The 14,288-nt window shown below is 45.0% G+C and overlaps 1 protein-coding gene across 2 annotated transcripts in view; it reads left to right on the top strand.

The window, feature by feature from the left end:
- G3BP2 (G3BP stress granule assembly factor 2) overlaps window positions 1–8,498 on the top strand; it is a 124,091-nt gene extending 115,593 nt beyond the window's left edge. For both annotated transcript variants that reach the window (XM_054991168.1, XM_054991169.1), the window contains 3 exons: window positions 3,031–3,159; window positions 3,300–3,418; window positions 5,846–8,498. In XM_054991168.1, coding sequence (XP_054847143.1) covers window positions 3,031–3,159; window positions 3,300–3,418; window positions 5,846–6,118 — 521 coding nt within the window. In that variant the 3' untranslated portion in view covers window positions 6,119–8,498. The remainder of the gene's footprint in view (window positions 1–3,030; window positions 3,160–3,299; window positions 3,419–5,845) is intronic.
- Window positions 8,499–14,288: the final 5,790 nt, after the last annotated feature.

Here is a 14,288-nt window from a genome sequence, read left to right as displayed (position 1 = left end):
TATGGTTCCTTCTTGGTGAGAAGCTTTAGCCTGGCAGCGATGCCCTGCTTGAAGCCTTTTCACAAGTGCACACACTCCTAGAACTAAGTCTGCACGCGGTTCATCTGCGTCCACAAAGGAGGCCCTGGAACTCTGAAGCATGTGCACCAGAGGAATGACAAGACCCAGGGTCGCCATGTCAGATGAGACTGTGACAGTGAAGTCCTTGAAGGGCTTTGGGACCTCCACTGTCTGAGAAATGGTGAGCCAATCCTCTTGGCTGAACTCACCCTCCTGGTTCCAGATGTCATTCTCCGAGAGCCACACTTCGAGGGTGGCTGCTCCACCAAGCGCTCCAGCACTACACCGGTGGAGTTCCAGCGTGGAAACATCAAAGATCAGGCGATGCTCTGGCACGCCTTCCCTGGCCTGCTTCTGGCGCAGTTCATGAATGGACCTCACACTGCAGAAGAAGTGACTCGTGAGTCTCCAACATTTCTGCAGGAGATACTGGAGCTCACGAGTTGCGGTTCCCTGGAGGAGCCCAAACCAAGCGCACCCTTCACCAGAAGGTGAAGTTTGTGGGCTGTACAGTAAATGTACTACTGACCCACCTGCACCACAGCTGTCCTCATGTTTGCACCACCATCTGTCACCACATATCCCATGGTGACGCTGCCGTCGCCTACCCAGTCTTCTAACTCCCTTTTTGGCATGGAGCAAAGCCTTACAGTAGCCAGCCCAGTAGTCTCCCATTGTCCCTTCCTAAAACTTGGGATCCCACCTCTGCCCTGAAGGTCTTCGGGTTGCCACCAGTGAGCAGTAAATGACAGGCATGCATGCTGCACACTAGGGCAGGTCCATATGTCGGATGTGAAGTGCACAGCTCTCTCGGCAGCACAGGACAACTGCGCCTTCACATGATCCCTGGCAGCCCTGTAAAATGAGGGCCCCATAGTCCTGCTCAACGTCGTGCAGGCAAGGATCATGTACCAAGGTAGGCATCATGGAGCAGCCCTTGGAAGCTGAAATCATCCATTATGGAGAACGGCTGCCCATCTACAGTGACCATGTCCAAGATCAAGCACGTGATGCTCCTGCTCACCTTCTGGATCCCCCCTTTGGGCACACTAGCACCCTGTGTACCAAGCTTCTCTGTCAGAGAGGCTTGGCACCCCTGCCCTACAGACACCATGGAGGGAGAGCACCAGAGGAGCCTGCCTCCTGCTGGCTAGCTGGCAGTCGTGTGGTGCCACTAGAACTTTCCCCCGAAGAAGCACCGCCTGGTGTTGCCTCTTCATGTTATTCCTCATGCCAGACATGGAGAGATGGTTCACATCCCTCCCGCGACTGATCCATGCCTTTCAATACTTGCACGGGGCAAACTGGTCAGTCAAAGTCAGAAGCAATTCTTACTAGGCTGTGATACCATGATGGTTTTTGGAGAGACACTCACTCAGTACGTTCATGAATGAGAATCGATCACTACCGATGTTTGGGCATTGGAAATAGTTTCAAGTGGTTATAAACTTGAGTTTGAGAGTTTCCCGTCTCTGGGTTTTCCTAGTAAGGCAATGCACTGGTCACCACAGCTGGTGTTGGGGCTGCTTGTGAAAGGAGCAGTACAAGAAGTGCCAGGATCAGAATCTAGACTAGGATTTTACTCGAGATTTTTCCTAGTGGATATAAAAGATGCGGAATGCAGCAGACCCATCTTAGACTGGAGAGAGTTAAATGAGTCTGTTAGGGTGTGCGAGTTCAGGATGATAACTCTTCCCTTGATTCTGCAGTTACTACCCCCTGATTCCTGGTCTGCAGGCCTTGACCTAAAGGACATATATTCTCTTATCTCAATTCATGAGAATTACAGGAAATTATTGAGATTTCAGTTCGGAGACAAAATCTACCAATATCAAGTCTTACCCTTTGGTTTGGCAACAGCTCTCAGAGTATTCACTAAATGTATGGCAACTATGTTAGCATTTCTTAGAACACAAAGGTATTCTATTTATCCTTATCTAGACAATTAGCTAATCACTGCAGATTCTAGAGAGGCCTTTCAAACTCATGTTAGTTTGATGGTCAAGATATATCAATGCTTGGGCCTGATTATTAAGTCACAACTAAACCCAGCTAAAAGAGTACAATTCATAGGAGCTGTTTTAGATGCTGAGCAAAACAAGGCATTCTTATGCTTGGAGAAGGCTAGAAAGTTACAGCTTATGGTACATTCCTTGGTGAAATCTTAAAAGACACAGATTTTCCGCCTGTGGTGGAAAACAAAGGGAAACAAGGACGTTTCTGTTGTGCTCTGAAACAAACACTCATGTGTTTTCTATTGGGCATCCCATCAGATGCCCACCTTTTGTGTATCTCAGTTCAGTGCATTGAAAAGTAATAAATGGTATTAACTAGCACAACCTAGAAAAAATAATTGTTCTACATACTGATTGCAAAGTTCCTGTCCTCCCTGCTTGTATTGGCAAGGAGGGAACTTGTGCACCCCTTGCGAGTGGACTGGAGTCAGTGCTGTCACATCCAGAAGGGACTCTGCAGGCATCGTGTCCCTAGATCCAAAAGAAGAGGGAGAAGACAGATTGTCACTTGAAATATAGCTGGTGCTGTTTAAAAAGGTTATATTCCATTTTGCCCTGAAATGTTTTCTTCTCCCGACTTTCTATGAAGTGACTGCTGTCACAACCAAAGCACACTATTTTTGCTTTTTTATTATTAAATGCTATTATTCTAAACTGCGCCTTTGTTGCTGCGTGAGGACCCAGAATGTACACTACGTTTAAATACATTGGAAGTGCATCACTTCAGCCTCAGAACAAACTTCCAGCATCTCCGTTCTCACTTAAATGTTTCCCAGCCTGGCCACGTGGGGATGATAATTTTTAAATGTCCAACATATATGACAGAGAAGTGTTTTTGAATAAAAAGTTTTCTTTGTACATTTATGAACTTGAACTTCATACACCTCTAAAACTGAGGTTGTGTGTAGTACTTGGTGTCCATTTGTACATTTTAATTTTTGTTGAATTAATGCAGGCCGAGGGGATGTGGATCAGAACGAATCGGACAATCGCCGAATAATTCGTTACCCAGATAGTCACCAGCTCTTTGTTGGAAACCTCCCTCATGACATAGATGAGAATGAACTGAAAGAGTTCTTTATGAGTAAGTCTAAAATCTGTTGTGAAACTTCTTGGGGTGGAGGAAGGAAGCCAAGAAAGCTGGATCCTGTAAACACTGTTATTACCTCTCATATTCTTTTTCAAATTACTTCCTGTTCAACATATTCTGTACATTTTTTATAGGCTTTGGGAATGTTGTAGAACTTCGCATCAATACTAAAGGTGTTGGAGGAAAACTCCCAAATTTTGGCTTTGTGGTGTTTGATGACTGTGAGCCAGTTCAGAAAATTTTATTAGCAAAAGTAAGTAGCCTGGCTGAAATCTGTGTACAGTAACTTAAAGAGCATACCTTCCCTTTGACAAATATACCGTGTTCTATATCTTCTTTTAGTAGACTTTCACGCTGCCTATCCTTGAATAGATTTCTACCCTTTGGGTCGACCCTCAAACCTTCTGTTTTGGTGTGCTTTTTCTTCTTCTGGAGAATATATTCTTTAAGAAGCATTCAGAAATGTCCAGCTCCAGGGGCCTGGTACTCCGTCCTGTCACCCTCTTCTGCCTCAGCAAACCAGAAATGCTTCATTGCTCTGGCTTGCCTCTACAAATGGCACTGACCAGATTGCACTGGCCCTCCTCTAGGCTGCTTGGGGGGGGGGGGCACTGCACATTAATTACAAGAGCTGGACTGGGATCCTCTGCAGTTCAGGACCGATGGAGTCGCAGAACTGGGGAGATGCCACCTTCATCAAAGTGTGGCATTAGCTGTGAGGTGCTGAGCACCATCCAGTTCGGTCCCTAATGAAGCAGCAGTCAGGACCTCGTGATCCTCCCCAGTTCAAGGCCAAGTGGTGGCAGTTTGGCCAAGACGCAGGTTTGTTCTGTTCTGGGTCCACAATCTGCCTTTTCCTGGAATGTTTTTTTCCTTCCCTTGACTATTATAGATACAGTATCCTGGCAGCCAAAATCATATTGGCTGTTACTTCTGTGTTGTAAAGCATCCCTTGCATTTGAATTTATTTAAAAAATGTATATGTTGCTTCTCCAAGGAATCTGATCTCAAGGTGGCTCACACAGTAAAATGTGATAGCCATAAAACATACAAATAATGAAAATTAACAAACCGTGTTTTAAAAGCCATAGCCCAAAACGATCCTCATGAAAGTACCCTTCTGCTAGAAACAGACTGAAAAAGTAGTCTTAAAAGATCAGACGATTGAGTTAAAAGGCGCATGTTTTGATCTGGCTCATAAAAGAGAATAGAGTAGACACAGAGGAGCTTCAGGGAAGCTGTTCCACAGGTGAGGGGCCACCACTGAAAGAGCCCCCTCTCTGCTTCCCACCCCATCTCAGCCCATGAGGGCACAGAGAGGAGGACTTGTGGGGAAATTCTTAAATGATGAACGGGAGAATACAAGGGGGGGGGGTCTCTCAGGTAGCCCAGCCGCAAGCCATTTAAGAGCCTTAAAAGTAAGAACTAACGTCATGCCCAGAAACAGATGGGCAGCCCGTGCAGGTCTTTTAGCACAGGGAGGGATGTGACAAACCCTTTCCCCGCCCCTGGAGCTGGTCTCCTGCATTTTGGGCCAGCCGAAGTTCTCCGAGGTCACCCCCAGGCGGAGTGTGGTGCAGTAATCTAATCCGGATGTGAAAAATACAGCTACCAATAGATACACTAATCTGAGTATATTTTCAACATACCTTACTGTAATTCATTATTCATATTTAATTTGTTATGGGTTACTTATTACATCATTTACCTGAATTACCTTCCTCTTATTTATACATAGTGAGAAATTGTAGCCTGTGTAGACCATAAATATTTCAGGTTGTGAAAGAGAACGGAGGGGGGGGGTTCAAATGTTGTGCCCACTTCACCATATAAATGTTAACCTGTTCTGGTTGACTGTTCAGTCGCAACAAGATCTTGGATACTTTTGAACGTTTGTGTCTAATGGAACTCCGTTTCTGGAAATCAGGGCAGAGGGGTTCTTGCCGTTTTTTCCCTGAGCTCTCACAAAACATATTTGAACCAGAATTTTTATTCATATGGAATGTTTAAATGAAGGTAGTTCCTGATTAGTAGAGTCCCCATTTTGTGATAAATAGTGCAAACTCCCCTCAGTATATTAGGCTGGTCCGATTCCCCCTTCCTCCTGCAGAGACCCTCCTCATATCATTCCTCAGGGTTCCCTGTCCCCTAGGAGGAGGGTTTGGGGGCCATCGGGGGCAGCAGTGGGAGGAGGGGGGCAGGAAAGTTCCATTTGCCACTCAAAAATTTAGTCTGGATCCAACCTACAACAGTCAAACTCAAAATATATATTGGTGGGAAGCCATGTCTTAATACCACACAAAGAACATGGCTGAAATGCTGTCAATAAATGACTAGGACTGAGCTACTTTTCAGAAAGTCCTTGGTTCAGATTTTGCCTGTGCCGTGAGGTAACCTTAGGCAAGCCCCTTGGTCGCAGCCTCCCATCAGTGATACAGGAATAACCGTGACCATTTCAAAGCATTAGACAAATGCTCAGTTGTGCCCTAGCTTGCAACTTCAGCAGTACAGTGAAGTGACGCTACAGCATGGTGCATAGTGGAAGGAGAGTGGAAAGGAAGAGGTGCAAGATTTTAAGACCTCCCTTATTTATATGGCTGTCTTGTCTTGAATAACCATTTTAAATCTTATTCAGCAAACTAGCTTTCCTCATCAGCATTTTTGTTTCCCTCCCTCTAAGCCCATTATGTTCCGTGGTGAGGTGCGCTTGAACGTCGAAGAGAAAAAGACTCGAGCTGCTCGTGAAAGAGAGACACGAGGTGGTGGTGATGACCGAAGAGAGATTCGCCGCAACGACAGAGGTCCTGGGGGTCCGCGTGGAATAGTGGGTGGCGGAATGATGCGAGACCGTGATGGGAGAGGGCCACTTCCGAGGGGCAGCATGGCCCAGAAACTGGCCTCTGGAAGAGGATCTGGGCAGATGGAAGGCCGATATGCAGGTCAACGTCGCTGAAGACCCCGGTGCTGGCAGGCAGTCTTGGCAATGATACGTTATTCATCATGTTTGCATTCTTGTTAATTTTTGGCTTTGGAATGTAACACAGCCTTTTTGATCATTTCTTTTGAGGTGAGAATCCTCCTTTGGTTACCAGTTAAATTGAGGTGGACGTTCTTTCCCCTAGTCGCACAAAGAAGTCACGCTGTTAATTTATAAATCTAGACTTGAGATTAAAGACTGAGAAATGACCATTTAAGCTTTCTGCAACAAAAATGGACTTAAAGGGCATGTCCAATTGAGTTAAGGTCCTTTCCGTTTCAGTAAAAACAAAAATCGCTCTGCACATTTTAAGCATTCCTGTTTCTGCCTCTTGCAGTTGGAAACACAAATAGTGCCGTTTGTGCAATTGGAGAAGCTTGCCTTTTTTCCCTTTTAGAACACTCGGCTCCCAACAAACTTTTTTTTATGGACTCAAATGCACTGATGGGGACTCGACTGATTTTACATTGACATTTGTCAAAAACAGCAAGAAAAAAAGCTTGTGAAATGATGCGGGCATCTGCTCTGCTTGCTGTGACCAATGTGTGTGTGTTAACCAAACCTTAATGAGACTCTGTTCCAGAAGGAAACCATTTAGCTGTAAATGCAAATATAAAACTTCAAAAATCATAGTACTGAAGAGTAAATCTTAGAGCTCCCCGCCTCTCTCCAGTCCAGGGGTGGCTGCTGCTGAGCACGCTCCTCCTGCCCTGTCCCTTTCCTGTCAGCTGTGCCCAGCGAGAGGGTCTTGAGGTCTCAAGTGACGCGACGAGCATGACGGTGCCTTCTATTAAATACATCATTCCAGGCTTGCTGGTGGTTTTGTACAGAACAGCGTCTGACTGGCTGTGCTGTAAATCTTAACAGCTGTAAAAATGTTTATATAATCATTGTATTAAAATTGCAGTGTCCTGACCATGAAACATTACTGGAATATTTGCTTAGCTCTGCAGTTAACAAGTTTTTGTTGTCTTGGGAGGAAGGAATTACGAAGTACTCAGTGTGCTTTTCTGAGAAGTAGAGTTACAGAAGTGCGGTTCTGCGTTAAAGTCCAGAGTTAATCAACAGCCTGATTAATATATATTGAGCCTAAACTTGTTAACCCTGGGATACTGCAGTTTTCATAAGAGCATCACAACTCCAGAGATTTGCTATCTCCAGTTTCTAATTTTGCACAGCCCTTGAATCGACTTTCAAGCCTCCATGGCTCAGATTTGTAAAAGCCGGGGTGACAACCTCTGGTGTATTTTTTACTTGTGGAATCTTGCATTTCCAGGTTCCTGTTTGCATAGATAGCACATTCCAGAAAACTACAAATGTAGCAAGCACTCCTCCCCAGCTACACATTGGAAAGCTCAGCAAGCGTCAAGCTTACTTTTGAGGAGGAGAGGCAAAAGTATGCGACTACTCAAAACTACTTCTAAGCACGGAAGACCTCACTCTAATGCCTAGGGCAGAGAAGCATTTGTTCAGTGCGACAATATGCTATTTTCTATTGAAATAGAAGCTTTTGCCTGCATGTTGGGGAGAAACCAAGTTTGTATCTTTCACCCCCCAAACTGAGGTCTTCCGTGTTTGATGGTAAGTCTTGCACTATTTTCATACACTTTCTTGGACACATTTCTGTTTCCTTTTATTTTTTTAATCTGTTGGGTATGTTTTTGTGTTGAACCGTTTCATTTTCAAGGGACACCTGGGAGTATTGGACTTGAATGCCTCACCCCCAAACATGAGTTTGGCTGAATTTGGAAGCTGAATTTACACTGCCGTTCTCAAACAGCAGTTTTGCTGGCAAGTGTTTGTGTCCCTGGACTTTTGAGTGCTGTTGTGTTGCCCTGCCACCTCCTACGAATACGGTGAAGTCAAAGAACACAGGAGAATCTTCGGGGAAAAAGCTGTAACTGACAATTAAAGGAGCTGTGGAGCCATTCAGCTTTCTGGCTTGCTTCTTTAAATGCCATGAAATGGCAATATTGGAAGCATACACAGAAGTTTACATGGTGACTGTTCACCTACTGTACTGTGGACTCATAGTGTTTTTGTCCTCTTTTCAATAAACATACTTCTAGAAGAAAAAGCAACAGAACTCCTTGACATTTACTGTTAAACTGCTAATTTGTTGAGATGGGTCGTATTGCAGTTACACTCAATTTCAACCAACTTAGCTTTAATCATCGTGGCTTTTAGTAGGTATGCGAGACGGTGGACTCCCATCTTCATTGCTGCAATGTGTTAAGCATTATATGCCAGTAGAGTCTAGTTTAATGGTTGCAGGTGGAAAGTATTTTTGCTTTTAAGTTTCCATTTTTGATGTGTTTTGACTAAACATACCAATAAACTACTGATGTCTGCAGCATTCACCAGTGGTTCTGAATTCTCTCTCAATGGGAACAGGCGTGTGTGCTGGAATGACCATGCTATGCATTAAAAAGTAATTGTAGGAAATGGTTGCGGCTCCATGACAGATCATCTGGTTTGCATGCAGGAGGCCTCAGGCTCAGTTGCTGGCACCTCCAGTTTAACAGGCGATATGAAAGGCCTCTACCTGAGAAGACAATATTGACCTTGCTAGGCCAGTGGCTTGTCTGGGTATGTGGCGGCTTCGTGGGTTTATGAGCATTTTGGGAGGTGTTTTATCTCCAAAGACCTTCCTCCTGAACAGGCTGTCGTCCTTGTCATTTGCTGGCATTGGAACTCCTGGTCATCGCCATTGTTGTTGTCTGTTAGCACACAATAGCAGAAGCCCCACCCTTTGCCCCCTCCGCAACTCCTGGACCTTCCCTGTAATGCCCCTCCTAAAAGAAACCCCCTTCCTGCACTGCCTCTTCACCCATTCACTTACCTTGAGCTATCACTGACTGAAAGGTGGTGTGTGATGTTTTTCCCCTAAATGAATTTGTGTTTCATAAATATTTCTAATAAAAGATAATTACAGTACAAAGGTACCGTCTGGATATTAGGAAGAACTTTTTCACGGTCAGAGTAGTTCAAAGGTGGAATCAGCTGCCTAGGGAGGTGGTGAGCTCCCCCTCACTGGCAGTTTTCAAGAAGAGGCTGGAGGAATACTTGCCAGAGATGCTTTAGGCTGATCCTGCGCTGGGCAGGGGGTTGGACTAGATGGTCTGTATGGCCCCTTCCAACTCTGGGATTCTATGATTCTATGATTGTAACCTCAAACAAAACCTTTGTAACTGTTCAAAAATGTCTGCCAGCGCATGAAAATACTCTTTTCACCATCACGGTCACAGTGCAGTCACACAAGGGTATTGCGCCTGTACAGGCCTGGTGCGGGAGAAGGTTCCTGAGCTCTGAAGAGCACTTTTGGATGCCCCCCCGCCCTGCCCCGCCCCGCCCCGCCCCGCCCCTCACGTGCTGGTTCTCCAGCCTCTTTTGGCCTACTGAGGGGAGGGCAGCACCTTCCCTCAGCTGTTTCTCTGCTGCTGCTGCAGAGAGGAGAAGCCCTTTCAGGTCTCTTCTTCAGAACTTTGCACTCACTTGAGTCATTTTTGTCAGAGGGAGTCTTTGCTTTTATTTTCTCCTGAAAAAACAAAAAGGAAAAATGTCTTTAAAAAAGAGGAAAGATGCAAAACCAACAGGCAGCTCGGAAAGATGAGCCCTTTGGGTCTTTATTCCTCTCAGCTCAAGGCCTCCTGTTGACTCCTGCCTTTCGGTCTTTGGACCCTCAGGCCTGTTGAGTTTTTCACTTTTACTTAAGACAAAATGGCTTCTAAAGCACTTTTTATTTATTTATGTCATTTATAGTCAGCCTTCCTCACTGAGCCTCAAGGCAGATTACATAGAGTAAGATTAGCACAGACAGGATCAAGGATATTTCCATAAACAATGTCATAGGATAAATAAATGCAAGTTTACAAAGACATAACTTTAGCAAAGAATCCAAAGTTGAAGAAATGCTGAAACAGAGCGCAAGCAATTCTAGTACTGACATTAGACAACACAGAATTACCCAGTAGGGTCATACTTAAAGCAACACATAGTACGGAGCACATACTTAAAGCAACCGATAAGATGTACGGCAACATAGCAGTGAAATCTGTGGTCCTCCACTCATTAGTGAAGCACCTCTTTGAAATCATCTCCCTACAATACAGGCCTCCTACCTGTGTAAAAAGTTCCTTTGAATAATTCAATTTTGCATCATTTTCGGAAGCCCAGCAGAGTGGGGGCTCTCCTGACTTCCGCAGCCAGGCTGTTCCATAGGACAGAGGCCAGCACAGAGAATGCACATGTATGGGCAGCTATGGATTTCACCCATATGCCGGGTGGCCCCTGTGGGAGGCCCTGTTCAGTTGAGCGAAGCTGCCGTGGAGGAACAGGGAGAGAGGTGGTCCCATAGGTGTGCTGGGCTGCGGCCATGAAAAGCCTTGTATGCCAATACCATGAACTGAGCTTGGTAACGGATAGCCAATGGAGTGGCTGTAGGATGGGAGTAATATGCATGTTCCGTCTCACTCCTAATAACAGTCAAGCCACAACATTTTGTACTATGTGGAGTCTCCTAGTTAACTTAGATGAGAGACTTGGGTATAGTGCATTACAATAGTCAAGTCTTAATGTTACCATAGCACGGATCCAGGTGGCCAAGTCAATCATGTAGAGGTAGGAAACCATCTTCCAGGCTAGAGTGAGGTTGTAGAAAGCATTTTTTGCAGCTGCCTTAACTTGCTTTTCTAGTAGTAGTGCTGGATCCAGTATAACCCCACGGCTTCTGTAGTATGCATGCTCTATCAGTTTCTGTGCGAGTTTTCCACCAGCATCTTTGTAGGCAACTTCCAACCCTCTTATGGTCACCCAGCTCCATGGTAAACCATGGGTCTGGCTTCTGTTCCAGGAGCTGGAGGGGCCAAGACAAGGTACTTCCATCCCAAGGGCCAGAGGGGTTGACAAGGAGCTTCGCTTTCCACGCTCCTACAGCAACTACCATAGAGCATGTGTCTGGAATTCTAAGACCACCACCCCCCAAGGCATTTTGGAATCTAGGAGGGTCCATGAGCCTTAAATGATTTTAACTAGACCTCCTATTTTGAGGGGTGTTGGGGTCATACGCACTTTTGCCTTCAGCAGATGATGGTCTGATCACGGTTCAGACCAAATCTCTAATGTTGAAACAAGACCTTCCCTCAAAGTGCGAAATATTGAGTCTTAAGGTGTGGCCTCTTTCATGTGTAGGGCCTGTCACTATCTGAGAGTGGCCCAGGGTTGCCAGGGAAGCTATAAATTCCTGAGCCGGGCCTGACTTGGAATGCTCAGCATGGATGTTGAAGTCCCACAGAACAATACGTCTGGGTGTTTGTCTCCACCAACAGTTGCTAAATCTTCACTTTCTCAAAGCGACTCCCTGGCCTTTCATTTTTGTTCTGTCAACCCCTGTAACCAATTAAAGTCCATTATGTCTCAGGCTTTCATCTTATTGTGTCTTGAGTGTCAATTTGCTTGTCAGTTCTCTAGCCAGAATTATGCCATTTTACTTTGCTATAATCTGTAGTTGTTTAGTTTTCCTCCCTCTAGGCCCAGGTGGTGCCCAGGCTGCATATATCCATGGGAGCGAAGAGTTCTTATCAGCCCGTTACGGCTGAAGACCTTGACGTCCTTGTCTTCCCATGCCTTCGCAGACAGGACTAAGGGGAGAGGCTGGGAATGGGTGTTTGAAACGTTGTTACTTTCATTTCATGTGTCATTCTCAACAAAGATTTCATTCAGCCAAGAGTCGCAAACCCTTGGAATGTGGACACCTGTATCCGGAGCATAATCTTCCAATAAACCTTTTGAAACCAAGAAACCTTGTCCTTCTTGCAGAGGGGAGAAACAAACTTCGGATAACTGGGATTCCATAGTCTGACATACTGATTCTAAGCTAAAGGCCAATAAAATGGTTAAATTGTCCATTAACTGACCAGTCAGAGAAGTGATGTGTTGTGAATCCTTCAGCTCCGTATGAGACAGACTAGCAGAAAACCTTGCCTGTGGCAACCATCATGCTGTCAACTCTAAATGGCTAGAATTAAGTGTCTGAATTTCTCTCTCTCTCTTGAGAGCTCAAAAATCGCTCCTCAAAATTGCATTCAAAATTTCTCAAACTTTACTGCTTACTCAGACTAGACAGCAGTTTGTAAAACTAAGCCAAATGAGACAATACCGAGTACTCACACCATCAGTTCCTGTTTGTATGAAACTGCATATATTGACTTCATCATCGTGGATGAAGTGTGGAGTTCTGGCTTTATTTTACTAGCTGAAAGAAATGAGAAAAGTATTTTTGAAAACCTCTGATTCTCACCTCAGTGTTACCCTGCATTCTCCTTTTGTGTTCAATTTTAACTTTTGCTTTGCAAGAGAAAAAGGGAAAGTGAAAGTGTGACTTGAGCAAATATTCTAGGGCAGTTCCGGAGGGAATGTAATTTACAGTGCAGTCCTACGCACAGCTGTGGCCTTTTGGGCCCATTGAATTCAGTGTGCTCGTAAGGGTGTGGCTCTGGCTCAGGGCATTGCTCGTGCCGTGGCCTTGCTAGGGGGCGAGCCCCCTCACCCTGAGGGACTGTCATGTCTTATGGTCACTGCCACTTCTGGAGGCTTCCGCACCTGTATTGCAAGGGTACCCCAAGTATACCTTAGGAGATAGCACGGTAGTCCATCTCTATGTCAGATGCTCAATTATATTAAGGTTTAAAAAACAAATGTCTAAGGCGAAAAAAACATTGTAAGAAAAAAAGCAACACATTACTACTTTCCCTGAATATTGACCCAGTAACTTTTCAATTTCTCTCATATGGTATTCCCCACCTATCCTATTCTGGACTTCAAGCGGCCCTTTCCAGGACTTATTTCTTTGCAGCGATTTTCGTGAGTCTTCTCTTTAACCTGTTTTTTGCCCAGTTGCCATTGACCGACTCTACCAGCCAGAATCTTCAACCTCCCAGTTGGGCACACGGCTGACCAACATGACCAGAGATCCCCTTTCAATTCCAGCCTTCTCTTCCCTCAGTTGAGTTTTTTCCTAATCTTTTTTAATGTTGGTGTGAGAGCCAGTTTGATGTAGTGGCTAAGAATGGCAGGACTCTAATCTGGAGAGCTGGGTTTGATTCCCCTCTCCTCCACTTGAAGCCAGCTGGGTGACCTTCTCAGAGCTCTCTCAGCCCCACCCACCTCACAGGGTGATTGTTGTGAAGATAATAACAACACACTCTGTAAACAGCTCTGAGTGGCCGTTAAGTTGTCCTGAAGGGTGGTATATAAATCAAATGTAGTTATTGTTGTTGTTACTCTGTTTAACTAAAGCCCTCATGTTGTTAACAGACCCCATCTACAGCATGAAGATAACTGCCACACTTTACATAACAGGTATGAACTTCAACCCCCAAAGGGGTGGTTGGAATACTCTAAAGTACTCAAGGTGTAGTTCTATTATTGTTAATAGAAAAGAAAGGCAGAGGTAAGCCATGTCTAAGACATGAAGAGCTGTGTGTGTGGGGGGTAATTTGGGACACACACACCCCAGGTTCTCTCTAAAGTTAGAGGGCTGTTCCATTTTCCTTTAGGCCAAGTGGTAAAGTTTTTCTTTGGTTAATTTGAAAAGCCATTTTTCTACAACCTGGGGGGGCGGGCGGTCTCCCCAAGAAGGCCACAGCCCCTCCTGAGTCTGCTGCAGCTTCCCTCCCCTGTGTGGAGCCAGCCAGTTTAGTATGAAATAAAGGGATGTGCACTTTCATGCTCACGTCCCACAACACTAGAAATACCTTCCAACTCCTGCAAAAAAAGGCAAATTTAATCAGGTATTTATGTTTAAAGTTTTGTTAATTCCCACAAAGAATAACGCGACAAAAAGTAGAATATAGTAACTTTTTCATTTTCAAACATCATTAACATTGTGTTTAGAAGTATTAAAAAAGTTTTTAGACTAACGTGTCATTCACTAGAGTGGCTAGGCAGATGTGTGTAGTGATCAAATGTTAGCTTTTACAACCAGCGGCAGAGCTTGTTGTCTCTTTAGTAGTGATTGCTTTCCAAAGCGTCCTGTTGAGTCCTGAAAGTTCTTTGCAAATTGACCTGTAAGAAGGTGAGTCGTGACCACCTTGGCCAGTCTCGCCCTGGACTGTGAAGCTGGAGAAGATTGCTGGATGTGCTCCAG

Source organism: Eublepharis macularius, chromosome 11 (assembly GCF_028583425.1).
Source record: "Eublepharis macularius isolate TG4126 chromosome 11, MPM_Emac_v1.0, whole genome shotgun sequence".
Classification (NCBI taxonomy): domain Eukaryota; kingdom Metazoa; phylum Chordata; class Lepidosauria; order Squamata; family Eublepharidae; genus Eublepharis; species Eublepharis macularius.
The sequence above is the reverse complement of the archived record's forward strand: the minus strand, read 5'-3'. Positions and strand labels throughout refer to the sequence as shown.